Source organism: Haemaphysalis longicornis, unplaced genomic scaffold (assembly GCF_048455015.1).
Source record: "Haemaphysalis longicornis isolate Haplotype H1 unplaced genomic scaffold, Haemaphysalis longicornis Haplotype H1 scaffold_2, whole genome shotgun sequence".
NCBI lineage: Eukaryota > Metazoa > Arthropoda > Arachnida > Ixodida > Ixodidae > Haemaphysalis > Haemaphysalis longicornis.
The window spans coordinates 166,406,464-166,430,358 of NW_027526295.1; the positions used below are offsets into that span (position 1 = coordinate 166,406,464).

The 23,895-nt window shown below is 43.8% G+C and overlaps 1 protein-coding gene across 3 annotated transcripts in view; it reads left to right on the forward strand.

Moving 5' to 3' along the window:
* The window catches only part of LOC144169442 (polycystin-1-like protein 1), a 433,694-nt gene that overhangs the window by 360,983 nt on the left and 48,816 nt on the right, over positions 1–23,895 (forward strand). For 2 of the 3 annotated variants that reach the window (XM_077698599.1, XM_077698601.1), the window contains 17 exons: positions 3,406–3,572; positions 3,879–4,103; positions 4,276–4,436; positions 6,032–6,148; positions 8,417–8,482; positions 8,996–9,055; positions 9,760–9,999; positions 10,361–10,633; positions 11,344–11,443; positions 13,263–13,470; positions 13,705–13,770; positions 14,457–14,672; positions 16,203–16,378; positions 16,951–17,134; positions 19,478–19,614; positions 21,129–21,232; positions 22,275–22,476. In XM_077698599.1, coding sequence (XP_077554725.1) covers positions 3,406–3,572; positions 3,879–4,103; positions 4,276–4,436; positions 6,032–6,148; positions 8,417–8,482; positions 8,996–9,055; positions 9,760–9,999; positions 10,361–10,633; positions 11,344–11,443; positions 13,263–13,470; positions 13,705–13,770; positions 14,457–14,672; positions 16,203–16,378; positions 16,951–17,134; positions 19,478–19,614; positions 21,129–21,232; positions 22,275–22,476 — 2,702 coding nt within the window. The remainder of the gene's footprint in view (positions 1–3,405; positions 3,573–3,878; positions 4,104–4,275; positions 4,437–6,031; positions 6,149–8,416; positions 8,483–8,995; positions 9,056–9,759; positions 10,000–10,360; positions 10,634–11,343; positions 11,444–13,262; positions 13,471–13,704; positions 13,771–14,456; positions 14,673–16,202; positions 16,379–16,950; positions 17,135–19,477; positions 19,615–21,128; positions 21,233–22,274; positions 22,477–23,895) is intronic. The other variant, XM_077698600.1, reaches the window with a different exon arrangement.

Here is a 23,895-nt window from a genome sequence, read left to right on the forward strand (position 1 = left end):
GTTGGTGTGCTCACATGACGCCGGAGAGACGCCTCGCTCTCATGCTGACGACGTTTCTGTAAGGCGCTCGAGGGGATCGTGTATTTATAGCCCAAAGCTAGCGCCAATGGTCTTTTGCACACGCTTCTAAAAAAGTACAAAACATAACTCCAATTATGCACACCGCAGCGCCGGAGCATGCTGTTGCCCGTAGGCGTGCGCAGAGTTCTCGATTAGGGGGGGCAAAGTCTTACCGCTGCAGCCTGCGCCCCCCCCCCCTCTTCTCTTTACAGCAACTCCCGACCTCTTCCCACTGAAGGCCTAGCGGTCCGAACGCAGTGCAAAGAGGGATGGTTATAAAATTTTTATTTCAGTGCGATGAAATTGCAACACATACAAAATATTTCTGAGCAGAAATTTTTACTTTAATGTGTTACATTGGCAAAATATGGGCCAAATTTGGCGCCCCCTTCAAATTATTAGGGTGGGGCGGCCGCCCCCCGCCCCCCACCCCCCCCCCCCCCCCCCCCCGCCCCCCCCCCCCCCTGTGCGCACGCCTATGCTGTTGCCGGAAAGAGGGAGGCATAGGAGGAGTCTCTAGCAGCGCAGGACTCCATGGAGTCAGCTGCCGCCGTCGCCGCCAGCGGCCGCTCGAAGGGTTATGGCCAAGCGCATTTCTGCAGAGTCCCATGATCGACATAAGTCGCCTTCCCCTCCCAGCACCGATGCTACGGGAGAAAGCGTCTCGGCGCGCTGACACGCTGTGTACTGACGAAGTTCGCGCACCGCGTCGACACGCGCGCACACAGTCGATTCGTAACACGTACTCCCTAAACTACTAACGCTTGCAGTCACTCGTCCCGATTTCCTCGTCTCCATGTGGGCGGTATGATTTCAGAACTTGGGGTGCGGACAATGTGCAAGCTTTGCCCCTAAATGTAGCTTCACTGCACAGCGTGCTGCGCCGTGATGCATGCGTCGTCTCCGGCAGTCGTTGCAATCTTCCAGCTTATTCTCAGAAGCAGCAAAAATAAAAGTTTTACTCTAATTAGTCGGACACTCGTTATTTTATTTTATCGCGGGTGCGCTTGCGAGGTTAGACACAGTGGCACTGGCACAAGCGAGAGGAGAGATTCTGTTAAAAGTTAGCAGCTATCGGCAGGTAATCAGCTGGATAGGTGTGTCTTGCCTCATCCTTCTTCCAGTAAGCCTGCTGTTTACTCTCGAAAAATTACTCCCACCTCCCCTCGCGGAAACCCCTGTGTAGATGCGACGCATAGTGGGTTCCGTTGTTGTTTCCGTTAGGTTGATTCTCCCATCGCGTGAAACGTGCCGTGAACCCCCTGCCGCGGCTATGACGCAACGTGGCGCGGCTATGACGCAACACAATCCAACACAATCCACCTTAATCCAATCCAAGCCAAGCCAAGCCAATCGAATCCAATCCAATGCCCCTCGAGAGAGAGTGTTCGCTGTCGGAGAGGAGAGGGGTGAGCGGCGGAGAGCGCAGCTCGCGCGGCGAGGAGAATGGGGGAGGGGTGTGGACGGACAACAATCGTATGGAGGGACAAGGCGAGTGAATGAGATGCAGTCGCATCTAAAAAAAAATCCTAAACGCTGGTACGTTCGTTATTTGGATAAATACGACGGTGCTGCGCGGCAGAAGCATGCATTACTTCGTCAATAGAACGGGTAATACGCTAAAGTATTTTTTTTTCTCTTGTGCTATGTGATCATCAACATTTATTTTTAATTTCTCTGGAGCCGAGTCAGGTCTACTTATAGGCGCATCAAAGTACCTCCTGTTTCCTCTTAGTGTTTTGTTCTCTCAATTTATTTCTTAGTTTCTCCTAGTTCTTTTCTTTTTTCATTTTTCTATTCTCGTTTAGTGTGGAATGAAGTTATACTTTTAACAGCTTTGGTGCAAAAGGGACTATTTTGCCTCTCTGTAATTTTATCTGGGTTGTTTCTCATGAATTTGATGGCATATTGTAATAACAGTAACATTTATTTTTCATTTGTTTGAATTCTAGTTAGGTGTGGCTATTCAAAGCATCGCTTATCTCTAGTTGTTTTCTTGGTTCTTGCTCTATGAGCTGTGATGCTTTGATAAGGGAACATATATTTTTATAAGTGTTGAAAAAGTGGTCAGTTCAGTATTGATCAAATGTTGAATGAAAGCCATTTGAATTTTTGTTTTTGTGTTTATACCAGCAATAAAAAATTGCAAATAAATGATGTTTGACTCTAGCGATCGGCTCCCAAATAGACTTTAAATGCTCCAAAACTCGCCTTATGATGCTCCAAAGTTGCTCCAAGACTTCCCTTTTGTTGCTCAATAGCTGCTACAAAACAGCCTTATTCCTGCTCCCTGAGCAGCTCCAAAAGGCTCAAGCCTGCTTCCACCCCTGATTGAGTTCACTGGGCAGTGGGAAACCCCGCATTATATCCGTTCCCGCACTTAAGTGGTTGCATTATATATAATTTGCACTATTCTCTAAGGCTATCACCAACTATCAAACTGGGAACTTTCAGTGAACTTAAAGAGTTTGGAAAACTTGGGGGATTTGTGGTTCTGCCAGGAAAAATGAGCTGCAACTTTATTCAACTCTGGAACACCTGCGTAAGCCATTTGACTGCTCTTGTGTGGGGCAAAAATTTGGCCAATCCGTCGTTGTGGCTCAGTGGTTAAGGTGTGGATGCGGCACGGTAGCTCATATAGATGCGAGTTTGTTCTTGGCCGTGGTGGCCGTTTTTGTGATAAAAGCACGAAAAGCAAAAACGCCTGTGTTTTGGCACTTACTAAAGGGTCCCCAGGTGGTCTTAATGAATCTGCAGTTCTTCACTACTGGGTGATCTTATGGCCTAGCTGTAGCTTTGGTGCATTAATCTTCCACAGCTTAAATTTGCAGAAATTCAGTTGAAACAACTACGAAGGCTTCTGATAAAATATGTTTTGTATTCTGTTTACTAGCCAAGGTTCGTGTCTCGTTAACACGTCTTGAACATGCATTCGTTTTACATGCCTGCGTGGTAATGTTTTCTCTTCTATCAGATATTTATCAGATATTTATCAGATGCAGGACCAGTTGAAGTTTGGCGTTTTACATTTCAGCCAGAATCCCCTGCAGGCGATTTGCACTTAATTTTGTACATTTCTGTGTCCCTATAAGGTTGAAAGGTTTGTAGAATACCGAAGTTACCAGCCAAGGGTTTCCTACCCACGCACGATTTTGCAATCGCATAGTTACTGTTGACACCTTGTAGGTCAATGTAAACCCAGCTGTTCAGAAGCACTACGAGCAGAAGGTCATTCAGGTTATCGAGCGTGCTTTTCACTGTAGCAGTGCTCTCAACCACAGTTGAAAAACATAGGGTTAATTTATCTGTCGCATTGCTCTTTGGACTCATTTTTCTCACCACCAGGCCCGCATGGCACCGACCCCAGTTTACACTACCGAAAGTGCGACCCTGAAAGTCATCCCGCCTGCCATCAGCTTCAGCATCGGTGGTGGAGCCTGGCGTGCAGTCGGCCCTTCTTCCGTAGTCACCCTCACAGTGAAGGTCACTCGATCGCACCTTCACAAGCCACGGTTAGCACACTTATTGAGTGTCTTTACATGTCAACATAATCGTAATACAGCAAATTCATAACCAAACTGTACACAAGCAAATATCTGGAGTTATACTAGCAAATGTTTTCAAAGATGCGGTGGAACTAGAAAAGACTTGTTGCAAAGGTAGCATAAAAGGATGTGAGCATATAAAAAGGTGTCTAGATTGAGAGAAATGGCAGGTCGAGCAAAATCACATGAGCATGAGTTGTTTGTAAGCAATATAAAAACTATCAAATTGTGCCGCTCATTTTGTTTCCCCTGTGTGTGTGCGCATGGTTGCAGGATTACTTGGACGTGTGAAGGTCTCCACGACGCACATGCAAACTGCTTCTCACATCCTGTGCCATGGTCACTCGCCAAGGAAAACACCACTGCACTGCGTTTTCTAGCATCGTCATTGAACCCCCAGATGAAGGTCTTCCTCTTCACCGCAACCCTGATGCTGGACAACTCTCCACACCTTGCAGAACAAGTGCTGGATACTTCAGCTGCTGACCCTCGCATTGGGTACGTGACCCTCCGAAACTTGGTTTTAGGCTAAGCATTCGAGCCGGTCACTTGCCGTATGCATGGAGATTTTAAAGACACAAAAGTAACTGAAAGCTATAAGCAATGACTCATAAGACAGCTCTTTTTCTTTTTTTTGGAGTATAACATGTCACTGCTTTCTCCCACACAGGATCTTTCAAGTTATATGTGCATCCTGCGACACTGAGCAGCGGGTGAAGATGACTGAGCGAGTAGTGCTGAAGGCAACGTGCCAAGACTGTGATCAGGACACTGCTCTGGAGTTTCAGTGGGCACTTTGGCACCTCTTGGACCGGGAGAACCCACACCAGGGTAAGAAAAAGTGGTTTCCTTACTACTGAACCTTTTAAGTAATACAGTGCTGAATTCTGAGGAAGTGTAGGTTCTAGTGGTTTGCATCGGGTGTCCCATGATCACGCTCTTACTGGGATTGTGGCTACATGTAAATGTTGCGGTATTTTGGACCCGTTTGTGAGCTGAAAGCACCGAATTCGAATATTGTTGCCGTGTTTTATTACTTTACGAGCCAGCCATCATTCCACTTTGTGTGCACAATATCCTCAATCCTGGCTAGTGGAAACGGAGATGCCCAGTTTGATGCCTCTGCTATGCGAGATGGTGTAGCTGGTGTCTGTTATTGTGGGGTGCTGAGCACTCCGCGTGGGCTCCGTGAACTGCTGATGATAGAGACCAACACTGCCACGTCAGTTGTGTTCCATTGTGCGCGCGGGTTTGGGAATGGGAGGAGTTATGTTGACATGGTATTGCATGTGATGAATCACACATCTGGCTGACACCTAACCATGATGTATAGATTTCGATCTTTTGTTCTTCTAAGGAAGCGGCTCTTTATTGAATGGGTCCTGCGTCTGCTGCAGTTAGCTTCCTAACTATACGGGCCGTTTGTACAGGAAACAACTCTTTACAGGTGGCAGACCCAATTTTGCTAGCATTTTGATGGTGAAAATTAGTGAAAATTGATGAAAATTGATGAAAATTGAAAGTGACATTGGCAGGTTTCCCGTAAAATGTAGGTTGTCGCCGTCATCATTATCTTCACGATTTACATGTTACAAAACATTGTTAATGGGAATGTTGAAAGGAAATTGCTGTTGTATAAAGCTTCCGAGCCATCCAGGAAAGATGACATTTCTGTTGCCATGGTGTCTGCTTTTTATAGACGAGGTATTAATATTTTATTTTTATTGGCAACTTGTGCATGAACAGAAGCCGATGCAGTAAAAAAATGGTGGTCAGCACTTAAAGCTTATTTTTTATGCTCGGGAGCAGGTATTATGGCCGAGACTTGCGCGATGTCAACAAATAAGCAGCTGCCGCTAACCTTGAGCCTTATTCACAGTCTTTAGAGCGATACAATACGGAAACAGTAGTACATAGTTTAATCTGAGGACAGGAATCTTGAGAGTTCATGCAAAGGAGCTGCTGCCGCTGGAGCAGAGCTCAGAAGATGACGAAGCTGCAACCCCAGTTTGGACTCGTTGACTGCGCTCGTTGAGGTTAAATCGCATTAGTTCGGACTTGGTTATCTTTAAGTCATTTTTTTTTTCACAGTTTCCATTTTTCAGTAAGAAAAAAGAAGCCCTTCTTAGAGTTTTTTAAGGGCAGTTCTGTGGATCAATTAGACTTGTGTAGTGAATAAGATTCAGATTCACCTGTGTAGTAAATCAGTGAATCAGAATCCAGGAAATTGAAAACTGTCCTCCTGGTCTCACAGTTTGGCTGCAGTGTCACTGCTGTTCTGGTGACTGATCTACGTTGTGTGTAGTATCTTTTGGGTCACAAAAAACATGTTGCAGCTGCACATACTTTGAAGCAAATGCCTGTTTAGAGAATAAGGTTGGCACTTTGTGATAGAGGCAGTAAATATTTACTCTCTTGTTCTATAGATGAGAGCCATTGTGAGCACAAAAGTGATCAGGCAGAATCTTCTCTCCTCTACGAGAGCACCGATGAGTTCCGGCAGCCCTTTACTAGAGATGCCACCTGTCTTCAAGCTCGTCCAGGTGAGTGACCTATGTGGGTCTCTTTGAATACAAGAGACATGGTTTCACCTGTATTTAGGCTTTCTGCAGTGAGGCTGTTAAAAATATGGTGTCTATTAAAAAGAAATGAAGTGACAATTTGTTTCGGGCTGAGGCTCAAACTGCTGTAATGTCAATCCGATGGAGTACTTTCTTAGCTAAAAAAAGCAAAAACAATGTGCAGGGTTGCCTCACTGAACTGGTTTCATAAATTGATGCACGTTGGACTGTATCTCTGTTGAAAGGAGTACTGACATGAAATTTTCGTGTTACGATTTTTCTTGCTGTTATGGAGGCCCACCAACCTAGTAATCATAGAATGGCTCATTGGACGGTCATTTGCAGCCTAAATAATTATTGACAGCCTCATTTGTTTGTGTCGGTTTTGGTTTTGACAAAACGAGCACCGAGGTGTCCGCTGTGACAGGAGGGTGCTCTTGACGTCACCGTTCTTGTCACACCAATGCCAATCTGGACGTGCAAGTGTGCGTGCTTGGACCGGCCATGGTTTCCACCATCTCCACGTGCCCAAGCAGCATGACATCAGTCCCAAAACCGGAACGTGATACACTTGCCAGGGCAGTGTGCACCAACTGCAGCCAACAAGTTGGCCACATCACGGGGCCCTCATGTCGGCAGTTTGGGACCAGGAGGAGCAGACGGCACGATGCTGATGCCGATTGTGAAAGGGTATCTGTTCTAAGCTTTCCCATGTGCGCAAAGATTAAAATGTATTTAAATTATGTTATACTGAACAGTTATTGTTGAAACTTGCTGGAAGATATCTTTCCATACGAAGGAAGCCTTTGACGTAGTTATCTCATCTTTGAAATTTCATGTCAGTACTCCTTTAAGGGCCACAGTCTGCTTATCACTTCATATAGTGTCACTGATTCATGAGAATAAAATTTTATCTGTAAACAATTTATTTCACTACAATTTAGGCCTCTTTTTTTACAAGTTACTTCACAGTTATATTTCATACGATTCCATTGATCTCAATAGTTTAAGGACTAAAAATTTCACCAGGTTTGCCGCAAATAACAACTTCTTATTACCAACTGTACATGCTAATTACGGCAAGTAAACTTCTTGCTTCGCTGCAATATCATTTTGGAATAGCCTCCCTTTTGCTGTAAAATCATTATCGTCTATAACAAGCTTTAAAACTTCCTTGAAAAATTTTTTGTTGTAATTAACTTCAAGTATAGACTTCCACTGTATTTTTTTTGTTATTATTGCCATTCACTTGTCTATACGTCTACATTTATGGCTTTGCACTACATTGTGTTTTGTTGCTTCAAATATTGTGCATTTATATGTAACTTAGTTTAAACCAATGTTTGCTAATCATAATACTATGCAGTTATGTGTACTTCTCTTCTCTCTTCTGTAGGTTTGCTCATGTTTATTTCTTAATGACTGCTCCGACAAACTTACTTTGTGCGTTTGTATAGAGGGTCCCGTTACAGTCTGCGGACTCTGGGACCCTCTTCTGTATATTAATATGCTTGTATACCTGTACTCAAAAATAAATTTGATTTTGACTTTGACTTTGATTTGATACATGTCCTTGTCAGATTGTTGGAAAATGCTGCAGGTAAACAATGCCCAATGCCTTTCAACTTTACGATTCTGATGAGGAATGGATGTTTTGTAAAAAACAGTGGTCAGATCATGCAACAGCGCTGCAGTCGGCAGGCGTAGGTGCACGGGTATCATTTGTTTGAGGTCGCTTCAGTGAATTGGGATAAAACAGCTGCTATCATGAATGAATGTTGTATTAATTTCTACCTCGTTGGCTACACTCATTTCGGTGTGCTTGTAGGAGTTGGTTGCGGCTGCGGTTTTGAGGAGCTGCCCACTCTGTCATCTGCTACTCTGATCCGGGTTTTGAAAGCTGTCTGTCACTTCACGATCTGCGCCAAGCTCATGGCATCATGTATTGGGCCACGCAGATGACCATGGATTATACACCATTAGCTGCTTTGACACTCCACCCATTCAGAGAAGGATTAATGCTGCGTGGCTTGAATGCTTTCTTGTAGTTTAATTTTCAGCATCGATTGCCTACTTCACATAGGGTGCTCATTCAGCTTGAAAACTATTCAGAATTAATTTCCTGCTCTAACTTTGGTGATTGCCTGGTCTAACTGTGATGATTAAGCACCTAAAAAGTATGCTAGACAAGCATGACAATTGATCTTTGTGGGGTTGTTTGTGATATCGCTATTCGGCTCTCATTTCCAGAAGATACATTTCTGCCATTTCCACCATTCCCGGAAAACGAAGACATCAGTGCGGTCATGACAAGTGGTACGCATGCCTTTATGATGGAAAGATGCCATACTAAATTTTCATCATAGCCGCAAGATTTTCTAGCACGGTAAAAAGTTTGGGGGGTTAATTAGTTAGGAGATTTCAATGCATGCATATCATTCTTAGCTTGGTTTTTGCAAGAGCACTTTACATCTAGAGTTTTGAATTTTTTAGTGTAATTTTTCACCCTTTTGAAGTGCAAGATGAAAGTAAGGACCATGAAGGCAAAAACAAAAATGTATAAGAAAATATGATGAAGCATTGATATTTTGAAGAATAAACAGTTAAATGTGGATGAGTCTCTTTCCTCGTTAAGCAGTGAACTTTAGTGATGTGTGCGGGTTTGCATGATGTCTCTACAAATTCCTTGGCATATCTTTAAAAAAAGTGAGACAGAAAGTAAAAATAATGAATTGCGTACTTGGCTAAAAAGAGTGTGTTGCAAAGCAGCACAGAAACCTGGTGCTGGCAAGGTCAAACATGGTACTTTATGGCCATTTGTTTTTCCAGGTAGCAACGTTGGATTAGGGACCGCCTACTTTGAGACATATGGACACCCAAAATGTGCCAGTACGTATTTCCAGACGATTGTTCTCAATCAAGCATGTGGAATGAATGAGTGAATGCATATATGAGCGATGAAGAAGGTGACATCTGTGTAGCTCAGAGACGGTCAGTTGGGGTAGTTTAAACTTCATGGCCGTTGTTGTCACTTATTTTTTGTGGAACAGAAAGACACCTGAATGGATATAACATTAATGAACGCGATGATAACTTGGCCATTTTTTTAATACCTATTTTTTAAGTGAGGCTGGCACAAATTTGTAACGGTGCGGATTTGACCTCACTTTAACCGAAAATTTACTGGCCAATGAGCATAAACAGCAGGATTGTTTATTCAGTGCTGTCGGATGGTACGTTCACGATGAGAGTGATGCCATCGAGTTTCCTAAAAACACTAGGCCGCAAGGACACATAAGGATGGTAGTGTAGTTGAGTGCACGCTGATGTATCCACAGGACCAATATTATTCTTGAGAAATTCCTTCCCTTAGTTTTTTCCTCGTACTATTTGCATCAATTCGTTACTGCACCCTCCACTGTCTCATGTCGAAGAAAAATTAAGATAATGAAGTAAAAGTGATTTTGTTTTTGTTTTTCGAATCTAGAGCTCAGTTGATTTCGAGCCATGGCAAGATTTTTCTTCACTTCTTTTACAGTTCTAAAACTGAACAGGATTTTCCATTTGTGTTTGCTCCCTTTTTCTGCTGCCAGTACGCAAAGGAACGAGGTATGCCAACGGCAGGCCTGGTGTCCCCCTGGGGCATACTGAGTCAAGCTCAGCTCTCCGGAGCATCCTGCTCTCCTTGCGAGATGGAGTGGAAGCGAGCAGTTTTAAAAGCTCATTGGGCCACACTGGCTGGCTGGTTCTTTGCCCAGGAACGTTGCGTCCAGGATCGAATTACCTGGTGGAAGCTACGATACGCCGACGGGGTGGGTCTGAGCTCAGTTTTGGTAATTATTGCCAACTCTTGTTGTGGGTACTAGTCGTGTCTGCTTGTGCTCTTGTGTTGTACTAGGAACACACAAGATTTTGTGTGTTCCTAGGAACCGATTTTGTTCTTTGTGTCTATCTTAAAAGAGCTGTAGTGGCTGGTATGTGCTGTTCGACTGACCGATTACCGGGCTGCAGCATTTGACATCATACTGCTGTGGGGTAAACACAGTATCTTCTCGAAGTCTCCCAAGTGACACGTGTGTTCCTAAAATTAACCAAGGTTCGTTAAGTTGTTCTATGTATAGTCTTGTTTGAGCTTCCTGCTTCTCATATTGCAACCACAATTTGGTTTTTGTTCTGTTTTCTTCGCACTCCCAGGTTCGAGCCGTGTGATCGGTACAGCTATGGAGAGGGTAATGGTGCCAAAACGACTTCATGGGGGCCTCTGCACTGTCCAGCCTTACACTGGGGTCACCTTTGAGACGCTTTTCAGCGTGCAATGCACCGGTTGGACAGGTGGCCGGGAGCCATACACCTACTCCGTGGCGTACAGCCTGACTCCGATGGGACCCTCGATGCAACTCTACCGTGGCTCCCATTCAACCACATCATTCTGGTTGCCAGCTGGCCTAACATCACGCAACCACTCTGGTGAGTGCTATGCTCGCAGTCAGAGAAGGGATGGGAGTAGGAAGTACGGGAAGGTTGTGCAGGTAAGATACTTCACAGCGCAGCTTCATCAATGTAAGGTTACCGATGCAAGCACACCAATTTCAGAATGTGCAGGGTATTTTGAAGGGCTAAGTGATAGCGCTGGGGCAAGCACAGCTCTTAGTTATGCTTAATTTGCGATATGCAGTCGAATCTCGTTAATTCGAACTCACTTTTTGAACTTCATTGGAACTGACGTTATGGTCCCGGCAAAGTTATGTGTATTTAAATAGCTTGCTCTTAATTCAAACTAATTCTTGGGCCCCTTTGAGTTCGAATTAATGAGAGTCGACTGTATAATCAGAGCAGATGTTTCACATGAGGCTATTAAAACTTATCAGTGGTTTTGCTCATGGCATCAACCTCCCGTGTTAAAATGTAGCTTATACAGTGCACGCTAAAGGGAAGCACTGTCAGACATGCCCAAAACTGCATCACACATTAACAACATGTTTGGGAACACTAATTAGGCAAACTGCCAGATCGTGACACAAGATGCACTGCCACATTTAGTGGCATTATCAGACATTTCGACGGAGTCAGCAACAGTCGCCAACAGCTGCACTGAAAATCGCGATGCACCTCCCACTGATTAGCCTCTTCAATTTTCTTGTGGTGTGTGTGAATTTGTTTTTGTTGTCTTCTTGCAGTGTACGTCAACATCACTGTGGAGGACGCAGATGGGTTCCGGAGTTGTTCTTCCAAGACTAAAGTTGTCCGAGTGATGAACGGCGCTGATGTATTCAACATGTGAGTTTATGTCTCGGTATCATTACTTCGCTGGTCAGCTAACCAAAATGTTAAAAGAAAAATGGCTGGTATTTTTTTTTATAATGAATGCAGTCTAGTCCAATATCCAAGTGCCAACAAAATTTCATCGTTATAACTGATAATTGTTATGAGTGCGTTGCACAAAAAAAAAAAGACAAAACAGTGATCAAAACATTTTATTAGTATGCAAGCACGGTCGTAGTGGTATTTATTTGCAGAAAAGATGCCATAGTCGGTGAGCTTTCCTTGCTTCATGGGAAGCTGGCGCACATCTTTTTCAATGGAACTTATAGGTGCTTCACCTAGCTGAATGAAAGGTCCTTGTCGGAAATGAAGCCCCTGGGGGACCGTATCATGCGTTGGGCCTCCTGTGAAGACACTCACTGAGTAGGCTGCTCAGCCGCGTCGTCTGGGTTTCACTGTCACCGCTGTCCGCAACGATTACCTCTTCAACAAGCTACTCATATGTTTGCAAAACATCGGCCCTGACGTTCATTCCGTGGAAAAATGGAGGCAGTTGAAGAGGCACCCAGTCCAATTCAAAACGGTGCACACAGGACACAGCAGGCCAACATAGGTGACGTAGGCGAACACGCGAGTGAGCGGGCATGGAGACGATGCCAAAGCGGCAGCGCCGCCAGGAGGGGGGTTCAGTGGGAAAGCTGCTCTCCCCCTCCTCTCGCTTCCTCATAAGCGGGGCAGTCGACTAATTTTCTGAGGGGTACAAGGGATGCGAGGCGCATCGTGGCTCGCGGCGCATGCTGTTGGCGTAGAGAGCCGGCGGCAGCTCGAATTTTCGAATTTTCGCCGTGGGCTGTAACCGGGTTCAATCATCATATCCAATATCACGGCACTAGAGCATTGTAATAAGCAGTTTATCTTACCATAGAATGCATACGAAAGTGGACAGTGCCACAGTTCATTGGTTAGGTTAGGTTAGGTTAGGTTAGGTACTGTTATCTGATATACTGTTATACACGGTATCTTTATAAGTGGACTCGACTGTATGCTATGACAGTGCACCAGCTTCGCGAAAACAAATATTAGAGGGACATGCTTGAGTTTTCTAGTTTCCCAAAGACTACCTGTAAAGTGTTTTTTTTTTAGAGCACTGTTGAAACGGGGATGTAGAGGCTAAACGAAGTTGGAAATGAGGGAAAAAAGAACAGCAACGGCCCAATTTCTCAAAAAAAAGGGGCGTTGTTTTGAATTGGGGTAGTAGCACCATGTGAATTCATGTGTTCTTGGGCTGAGGCGCCGCTTTGAGGTGGGGAGTTGCAGTGAGTGTGTCACCCAAAGGAGCACTGTATCAAGTGTGCAAAGCGACGAATGAAATGATGGGGGGCAGTGTGTGTTACTTTGCGCCCTTGATACAGTGCTCCTCTCGGCCACACTCACTGCAACTCCCCACCTCAAAGCGGTGCCCCAGCCCAAGAACATATGCATTTTCATGCGCTATTGCACCGTTTCAAAATGATGCCCTTTTTTTTTAAGAATGGGGCCCCAGGTATGCTAATTAGCATACCCGTCAAAAGCTTCTAAAAACAAGCTTTTGCATAACATTTAACATCGACATCCCACCTGTAACAATTTGTTTGTAAGTATATCAGTAGATGAAAATGATCATATTATCTATGAATATGTATCATCGAATTGAAATGTGCTGTTGGGCTAGTCGATTGGTCGTAGTATTGGACATATTTAGCATTTAGCGTAGGCACTCTTTAGTTTATCTCCTGGTTTTCAAGGTATCAATGGAAAGTACTGCCAACACGTCTCCTGCTTCTCTCTTCTGCAGGTGGTCAATTTCACAGCCGTCGTCTGGACTTGCTCAGCTTATTAAAGCCCAAAACTACCAGGCAGCCTTCAATTACCTTCAAGTGGCTCTTGGCGTGCTTCGGGAACATGTGTCGTCCAAAAACCGCTCTGACAGGCTGAGTCATCTGGCAAAAAGGGAATGGAGATACGCAGTGCAGACATTGCAGAGCAATGATCCATCTTTTCTGGTAAGTGTCAAGCGATATCCATCAACCATGTTTTTCTTAGACAGCTGTTTTTGTGATAAAATATTTGTATCGTGTGAACGTTACCCTCGAAACAATTTCTGTGTAACAAATCAATGGCTGTAATGAGTGGCTGTTTTATGCCTTCTATGAAGAAGCAACGTAAACGTAACTGCAGCTTGTTTCAGTTCAGATGGTTAAAACTATTTTATTCATGTTTTTGTTTCTCCCCATCAGGACTTCCAAACCAGGACACAGATCTTTATTCAAACTTTGGGCCTACTTGTTCAGCCACCATTTCAGGTGAGAATGATAATACCTTTACATTTGCTGGACTTTACATTTGCTGGTTGTGTATTTGCACAGAAAAAGTGCTGTCGAGGTTATGAAGAAAAACAGAAAGTGCCAAGGCCTCCTGATGAAACGAAAAGCAAGGGGTAAAATCAGTGCAACTTGAAGTATTCCTTGAAAGCAATCTTTTCAGGTCATACTTTCTACCCCTTACTTTGTCGCAAGATTGAAGTGCTATGTCAGAAGCCAGGCTTATAACAGAAAAACATTTCTTTCTTTTGCTTCAGGTTATTCGAAACCAATGAATAACCAGTCACTCACTCAGTCAGTTGATCAGAAAATGGATTGGTTGGTCAACAAATAAAGAAATAAATCCTTTCTCTCACTACATCATGGAGTATTTTGCTCTGGATTGTCATGCTGGAGTGGAGGCCATATTGAAGCTGATACTTATAAATAATTGAGCCACAGCAAAGCTAATTAGTTTGTAATAGTAAAATCAAATCGGCTTACGGATTATTGTTATAATGAAGTCAGACTACCCTGTTTATAAACTGGTGAAAACTGTGCCCTTTTCTAAAATAACTTCGATTGAAGTAAATTAAAAATTAACTAAGGCAACTAAGATCTGAGATTCGTAGCTGACTGAGTTAGCAATTTGCATTTACTTATCAGTTTGAATTGGTGTCCACTTGCAGGGTGTGGAAACTGACCTGAAAGCGGTGTCCCAGCTCGTAGCATCTTTCTGCCATAGCATCCGAATGAGCAGCAGCGATACATCAGTACAGTTGGGGACAGTATTTCAAGATGTTGTCACAGCCACGGGCCACCTTGTGAAATCTGCTCAAGAAGTAAATCTTCACAGCTGGGACACCTTTTACACACTCATTCGAGTTATTGAAGAAAATTTCAAGGTTTGTATCTTGTCTTATATCACCATGTGTGAAAGTCCCCCCTTTTTTTAATGAGTTCACATACTAATGTTCTCGGGCACAATGATATATTCGTATGCCCCATGTTTTTTTTTATTTATGTATTTCAGCCGCAACCTTTTTTATGTGCATAGCTTTTGATGAGTGTGGAGCATGCAGCCTTTTGAAACCTCTGCACGGCCCGTTAATGTGTGTGCTGATACGACAAGAATGGAAAGATTTGCTTCATCGTAAAATGTAAAAAACTCTGTTAAAGTAATTAATTATTAATTTTTATTTTTAATTAATTAGGTGGTACTGGTGTGTGCAAACATCCTGCTCTGAAACCAACTGATTTTTTTTTTTTACTGGAAACTTCATTTTGCTGTCGTCGACCTTTACCACTGAGCTTGCCGTGAGCACGCTTTAAAAGCAAACTTTGGTCTTCTTTAGACTAGGGAAGCCACCCCGAAGACTCCATTTTATTTTATTTTTTCTCAATAAAGAAAGTTTATTCTCTCTGTCTTGGTAACATTGCGTGCACCTTTGAAACCTATGCAGGCGGGTGAGAAAATTCAGCATTTTGTTGTTTCATCATGACAGTTACAAAGCTTGGTTCAAGTTATCTTTCTTTCTTTTTTTGGTAGATTTTCGTCTGGTTTGGGACTTTTCTGCCACACACACTTTTTGCCGAACATGCTCACTGCTGGCAACTTCACCTCAGCATCACTGAGCGTGCTGTGGAGCACCCTTTAAGGGGGCACATGGGTCTTCAATAAAAAATTTTATCTTTACAGTTCTGATGACAAAAATTAGAGACATATGTAGTTTTGCATTCTGATTGTAGATATAAAATTTGTTTTTGTGTAATATGACTACATTCAAATTTATTCAGACTTTTATATTCGATTTTTTGACAGCTTTTGTAAAAAAACTGCTTGAGTGATGCAGCTGAACAATGAACCAGTGAATTGTGCACAAATCATGGAGCGCAGTAAGACTAACAGTATCATTCTATCTGGTCTGTAGCAGAAGTTATGACCATTTGAAGTTTGGGTTGCCTTCGAAGCCCAAACTTCAAACGTTAAGCCGAATCCCCAACTCCGTTTCCTGCATTCGGATAAACTGTAGTGCCAGTTAGTACGTATTTTCTTCGCATCCCTGTCAGGTGAGGTTTAACGAGGTTTCACTGTACTCTGATGTTTAGAAGTGGCTGATATAAAACTCTTTGCCTTTTGTGCCTGACATGGGAAAGAAGTATTTCAGGCCTCTAGCTGTGTGTGATCCTTGGCCAATTTTCAAACTATTTTTTCTGAGTTTTTGAGTAGACTGTGAAGAAGCAGCAGCCGCCAGCGGTAGGGCTGTTTGCGCGTATGATGAATGGCTTGAAGGGAAAAGACGAAGAGAAGAAAAGACCTGATAAGTGCGGTGCATTCGCAACGTGCGGTCTTGATTGTTACAGCTGTATGGCCCATTACAAATAACTTTCATTCACTTTTGATTTTCAGAGTGAATTCTCTTGCTCTTTCACAGGATTACTTTCAGAACAGCTACGCCCCCCGAGAAAGCGCTCATTTTCCCACAGCCCTGCTCAATGTTTCTGTCGCCCTTGCGTTGGATGAACTGCCACCGGACTTTGGTGTTTTAGAGGAGGAGGACGCATTCTACTCAGACGCTGGGAAGCTGTCGCGGAAAAGCTGGCTAAATAGGTGTGTGGTGCCGGCAGTTTGCTCCTCTTTTCTCGGTGCTTCGCACACTGGTCATTTTAAGGTCGCCTGTCCAACAGAAAGCAGTCTGTCATCATTCAAAGCCTAAATTTTTGTGGAATGTTGATATTGGGCTCTATTTATAAGTGAAGTTATGAGATGGGGTCCTGCTTGAAAATATACTTTGTAAGGTGTATTGTTGTTTACAAACTAACAAACGGTGTTCCAGCTTTAATACACTACAAAACGTGTTTTCAAGTGACGTTGCAGTTCTTTATGTGCAGTGTTCACAGCAATGTTCTTTTATTTACTTCTGGTTCTGCGTTCAGTATCATGAGATACAAGGCCACCTGCAAGGCAGAATGATAGAAGTTGGAAATAGAGTACTGTTTTCTGCCCGGTTCCAGATTTTTGCGGAATCTGTTGTGGTAGTCATGCAGTCAAATACACAGGGAGAGTCTGGCAATTTTTAGCGATCCTGCTGCTAATGCCACCGTCGAGAGGCGTATGAATTTCAATACACAAACTGCTCAGCTGCACAGGGTTACTTTTGTATTTCTTGTTCTGTTTTGCAGTGATGGTGGCCAGCGCAAACATTACACCTTTTGTCTGGCATACCGATTCCCATATGTACCGTTCAAAGCTCGCGCGCTTCTACCAGATCACAGGCGTGTTGACGAAGCGTCAACATTTGTTCTGGACCCATGTGCACTTCCCTTGAAGCAGCGGCCCTTTGAAGTCCGCTTCACCAGGCTACAGGTGTGTGCATCACTCATACTGACCACGTGTATGCCTATATGCATACTATGAAGTGCAATTGGCTAATGCAAAAATAAATCGGGGTAGTTGAACGAAAAGGTGATGGAGGATGATTTTTTTTCACAGCAGTGGTCTGTTTGGGGTACTCTTATACAGTAGAATCTCGATGATACGATTCTGGGTGATACGAATTTCGGGATGATACGAATTTCTGAAAAGTCCCGGCAAAATTGCATTGTTTGCAATGGGAAAAATTTCGGCTGTTACGAACGGACCTGCGCGGCCCGGCGGATTATACGAACGAGCCGGCGAGGCGCCCGAGTGCCGAACAAGCAAGTGACGGCTCTCTCTCCCCATTTGTCACTCTTCTTTCTCCAGAAACAGCCGGGCTGTTGTTTTCTGCTCGCGAAAACGCACCCCGCACGCCCCATGCGCGCCGCGGAACCTCTCGCACGCTGCGCGCGCCGTGGCCGGCGGCGGCAACATGGCGGCGGCTTCGGCCGCGAAGTGGCACGGCCGCTTGAGCGACTGCTTCTAGCCGCTCTTTAAAATGCCACTCAAGGCAGACACGAAGTTTCTTGTGCAGTAAAGGAGCTGGTAACGTTGGCGAAAACGGTACTATAAAACACCATCCGCGCCGCTAGTGAAAGCGCCCATAAAATATCTGCCGGAGTGCTAAGCCTAAACATCTCGGGCGGAGCCAGCGGGCTGTCTCGATCGTTTCGCAAGTCGTCAGCGTCTTTTTCTGACCGAGGTAGGAGATACCGCGGGCGCGAAATTGTCAATGCGGCCGTGAAAATACAGCGCGCGCAAAGCCGAGGCGTGCGAATCGCGTGCAAAAACGCAACCATGCGGTTCACGCTTGACTGTTGCGGCGTGTAGCGAGCTTGGACACCGGGAGTGAGGAGACAAGCACGAAGCTAGGCGAAGCGTTACGCGCTCCAGAAAGGACTGCTTTGTGACGTGGGGGTTTAAAAAAAGCAGAAAAAATCACGGATTTGTTCACGCGAAAGTAAGAAAAGAAATAAACGAAAACTTTTTTCAGCGCTCAATTTTTTGGTCTTTGTTGGTTCATACGAATTTCGGATGATACGAATATTTTTCGCGGTCCCGCGAGATTCGTATCATCGAGATTCTACTGTAATGGTTTTCCTACATACAAGTTTAATTTTTTCTTTTTTTTATAGGGTCAAGGGCCTTGTCCTATACACATCTTTATGACAAAGGTCATTAATATGCGGTGCATATCTGGTTAGGTGTTTGGTGCATTCATTCTTTGCTTTGCATCTGTTTTGTGTAGTCAGAAATATTGAATATAATGCCTCTAATCAGCATTATTCAGGTGGACTTTTGAGAAATAGCTGTAGCCGCTTGTGCTTCAGATTTTAAAACATCCACTTCTGTGGTCATATGGTATTGGAGTACCGAAAAAATTAAGAAATAATTTTTTTTTTTTGCAACAAGCCGAACAGGCAGTATATCATGTCAAGTATCGTTGATGTTGCAGTATTTCTAGAAATATTACAATTTTTTCTGGGCACAGTTTAAAGGCTGCAATAAATAGTGTTGCAAACTGTCAAGTAAGCAATGCAATGATTGAATTTATTTGTCGGAATGCATTGGGAAATGACATTGAACTGTTCAGTTACTGAACTAATTAATGCATGCTGTAAGTTCCACTAGCCCATTTCCTGTTGGAATTATGACATGATCTTTAAGCTTTTGCTGAATGCTTATATTGAGCTCCAATCATGTAGCAGTAAGAATGATGGGGCCTGGCTGGGTGAGTATGCTGGGAGTATTAATTGTCATTTTTGTTTTTGCCCTGATTGCTGGTTGGGGTCTAGAGTTCTGTCATCGCCTCCTGTATTTTTACAATGCCAAACGCATCAGCCCGGACTGGCCAACCAAACCCTCTCCTTCTACTCCGGCCACTCTCCCCCAATCGGTAGCCTTACCAGCGCTTCAATCAGGTGACCAGTTCAGCGTGGGGCGACGCGTGGTGGAGAGCGGCAACGTTGGCAAAAAATGCTCCGCCGCGGCTCTGAGCTTTCTAGTGCTGGCGCGAGCGCCATTTCTTTGACAATCTCAAACCTCGGTTGCCTTGGCAACCAGGCACAAGCTGCTCTCGAAGTCAGTTACGGTTGCGTGATCCCGGTTCAGCTTGGGGCCCCACCTCGCGACATGTTGGCGCTGGCGTACCACTCACTCCCATTGAGAAGCGCGCGATGCGTTTGGCATCGTAAAAATACAGGAGGCGATGGTTCTGTAGAAACATGAAGCTGTACCTTGAAAGCTTGTTCTAGCGTTTAAAGGACAAAAATTTTTTTTGCCTAAATCCAGGCTGGAAGAAAATTCATCCTGAAACCAGGCACCATTCATGTGCACAGTTTCAAAAATTGGGCGGAATTTTCGAACTTCACCTTGCACATCACAGTAAGGTCTGAACATAAGGCCAACACTCTGCGAGTCTATATTGGGTAAGTTAAGTTTTTATGCTGTGACGAGTGCACAGTCCCATCGATCGTTAAGGAATTTATTTGGTCAAAGTAACGAGAAGTGGCCAAGTATTTCATAGCAAAAGATGACTTGGCTGTTGACGCTGCACCACTTGAAATTTTCATTCTTGCTATGTCCAATTTTGTGTTGCTCTCGAGCAAGTTCTGAGTTGGTATCTCTCAGACGTTTGTTGGCTTGTTTCTTATTTCGATGACATATACAAAGAATTAACGCATAGGCATGTGCACTTGATTGTTTGGATATAAAAAAATCCATGCTTGAAACTTTACCATTTTAGTTTAAGCCTTAATTTTTTTGTTTTTGTTTCAGAGAGCTACTACAAATTTGCTGATGTGTTCCACAGGTGCTTCTCACAAAAAGCAGGCAGATCACTGTTGCAAAATATTTTAGCCTGCTTTCACATTTCTTTCCGCATGTGTGTGCAAAATAGAAAGTAGAAGCCTCAGGGATATTTAAAGTTCTGCAAGTCTACCTTTTATTGCACCCGGCATTTTATGTGCCAGGTTGCAATGTGCTGCCTCTGTTTTGAGTGTCTGCGGTGTGCCCGGAACTTTGTCTCAACCTGGACTCTACACGCAGGTGAGCAAAGTTTCAGGTGTGTTGCAGGCACTTTGAATTCGCCAAGACTCCACACAGCATCCGATTCCTGTGTCTCTTAAACGGTATTTTTTGTGTACTCTAGTGTCACTTTTTGAGTTCACTGTCAGGACACATGCTACTTCACAAATGTTGTTCTACATCTAGGCACTTGAATTGAAAACATTTAGACATTTTAATTGCTACTAGGAGTATATTAGGAAACGTTCTTAAGATCTGATTGTCTTTTGTAATTCTTCATTGGAGACATTCAAAATAACATTTCTGCTGGAAATCGAACCATGGCCGCCTTGCTGTGGTTTTGTAGGAGGAACTATAACGACTATGCTGCAATTTATTTTCATTTGTGTGTGAAATTTTACAGCTTGTATGCAACACTTAAAGGCTGTAAGAAGTCCTTGACTGTGAATTTTACCTCATCAAGGTTGGTGTATCTTACATAGCTTCAATACAGCACCTTTCGATTGATTAGAAGAGCAAAAACCGGCTGCTGCTAGCTGGGTCTGGAGAGTGTCGGACCCTTGTACATTGGCACACTGGTGACTGTTTTTGCTTGGATTGCTGTTCATGTCAGCATCGCTCCTCGCCGTTCTATTTGCTGCCCACACTGGAGTGAGTGACTGGGCGCCCATCCTTTTCTTTACGAATCGCCGAATCGTTGAGAGCTCTGTGCTTCAGAGCAATCTGCCTGAAGGTTTGTCTCAACCTTTCTCAGTTTAGGTGAGCAAAGTTTCAGGTGTGTTGATCTGAATGCAACTCCAGCTAATGATAGTTTGTTTTTTTTTTGTTTGTTTGCAAATTTGCAGCGCACTCAGCTTTCAATGGCAGCCCAGAAATAAAGGACATTGCTTCTGTCTTCTTTTTCATTTTCACGCAGTTCCGAAGGTGAAATTAGTGAAGATGTTGTTGCGCATTCGGGAGTTACGGCCCGTCGGAGCTCTGGAATCGCTGAGCTCTTCATTGAAGAAAAAAGGCTAAAAGGTGGGGTTTATATTTATCCTATCTTTGCTCGCCGCTGGATTAGGAAATTAATTGCAATAAGAAGCTTGAGAATAGCTGGCTGTACATTCTGGGTACTGATTTTGGTTGGTTGGGAGTGTCTCATTTGATCGGCTCTGCAAAATTTCACCTAATAAAAGCAGAATACATAGTATAAACTTGTGGCCAAGTGCTGGTCATATACTTTTTGAAGTTAAAAAAACAAATAGTGAGACCTAGTTTTTTATGCTCTGCTTACACACTAAGTTCACACTAACAGTAACCATAGTCAATTGAAAGGCGCGCTTTACTTTATTGACGCCATGATTCTGGGTTGTTATCATTCCTCGAGAGCTTATTTGAAAATGATTAGGCCCTTTAAAAGTTTATAATAGCTTAATCGACCGCTGTGAAAATGGAAGTCTAAAAACAACTATTGTTGAATCTCACTCTGAATTAAAAGGGGTAATAGCAGACTGGCTTCAGCGAGGGTTTCAAGGGACCACAAGCGCAAAAGACCGGGTTGGTTAATTAACAGGACTACTTTGCTGCAATGACAGTGCTACCAATTTTAGTGCAAACTTTCAACGGGTAATTTTAAGAAAAACAGATGAAGCAGGGGCGCACCGGCCACTTGACCCAGCCCTTATGACGAGACTTGTTTGTACAACCAAGTCTATCGCCAACACGCATGACTTTTTGATCATAATGGTGCCTCTAGTTCCATTTGATTGTACTACTTGAAAGTTAACATGGGGTTAACGAGCCATTAATAATAAAACACAAAAGCTGAACAGTTCATGTGCAACTACTGTATTCGATATACACTATGCCCACTTGTAGCGAATGCGGTTTTAATGAAATAGCAGCTATAATGCACAAATCTTCCTTCACCGTTACCATTTGTATGCATGGATTTTGTGTCCAGATATAGCGAAAAGTGGATATAGCAAACTGATTTCAGTTTCCCGAAGTGTTCGTTACAAGCGGGCTCGACTGCACTGTGAAACAAAACAATTTTGCCCCTGACTCTTGTTCATTACAGAGCGTGGGGACCACGCATTGATCGTGGGGCGGAGGCCTGACCGAATAGGAAACTGGAAGCTGACATTTGGACGTGCTGAGCTGGAATACGTTATCAGCGGGTCTTGGCAGCGGTGTGGCCAGTTCACTCCCGATGCAGATACGTGGGACCTTTCCGCTTGCTTTGTAGCCAACTCAACCAATGGACATCTGGTCTCCTGCAGGTATGCACTCATTTTCGTGCCTCAATTGATTTGCAGTTCCAGTGCCCTGCAGCTGTAATTTTTCAGAGATAAATGCAAGAACTCAGCATGTGTCGTCAGGAGACATGAAAATAGCAAGAAAGCTTGCTTAAATTTCTTGGTAGCACCACGTATTTGATAAAGGAAACAACTTGAGATGGCGCATGTTTTAAATGAAGGCTTCTATTGGTCCAGCAGCTGTGTAAGCTTCTGTACATAATATTTGTGCATAAAATTTGCTATGCACACACCAGAAGCTCATTCTATAGAACCGGTTCAATTTTATCGTCTTTTTTCATCTGGTTTTCCCACAGAGCCTTTAAAGGAGCCATGGAGACAAAACACAAGTTTGGTTCATTCAAAAGACGGCCTCGTTAGAATCATACTGGCACCAGTTTTAACGTAAACTTCACTCAAATAAGCTATATAATTATGAAAAAAGGGAATGCCATGCGACCCACTCGCTCATTTCCCGCAACAGAACGTATGATGTCATACCAGCCTGTTCTGTGATTGGTGGAGGCCGGCAAAAGCAAACGCAAATTAGGCTGAGCTTATAAGCTTGCAGAATGAGCTATTTGTGCTTAAATTTAGGGCACATTCCTTTTAAAGCAATAAGAATGGTGAGACAAACAGTGGTAGTTACGAAAGCACATGTAAACATAGAAGTACTGATGCGCACTGCTGTTGGTACTGCGCGCACTATGCTTGGTTTAGCTGCACAGCACTGCGGGGCGTTGGGGTTGTTTCAGACGGCACTGGCCGATTGACGCAAGTGACGATGTCTTACGTGACCATATTTGTCGAGTGAGCACTATGTTTCACGAAACGATTTTATCCCAGAACAAAAACAAGCCAGGTTTAAATACGGTCAAAAACAAACCAAAGGCAGAAAACGGCTTGCCATGGTACAGTGGTGATATCTAGGTTCAGTAACGTAAACAGACGCGCGAGTACCTCGATGTCAGCACCCGCCATACAGGGTGGAGACACCCTTTGAACGTTCCCGTGCCGCTGCAATTGGGTCAACGTGCTCAACGCATTGTGATAATTTTAGCGCGGTCTTGATAGAATGACTTGCTTCAGCGGTGAGCGAGTTACCCAAAATGGCGGCGCCAGCGTATACGTGTCTCCACCCTGTACGGCAGACGCATGAATCAAGGGACCCTAGGCTGCAGAGCGGTCGGTTCCTGTGATGTCATTGCAGACCACGAAAACACATGATTTAGTGGGAAAATCAAGATTTTAATTTTTGCTGAACGCTTAATTCAGCTTCTGCTGAAAATTGATTAATTTCTCAGTGAATAAAGCATCGTTTGTATCCGGACAAGCGCTGGGGGTACTATAAAACACGAAATCTTTCGAATAAAACAAACTTGTATTTTGTCTTCATGGCTCATT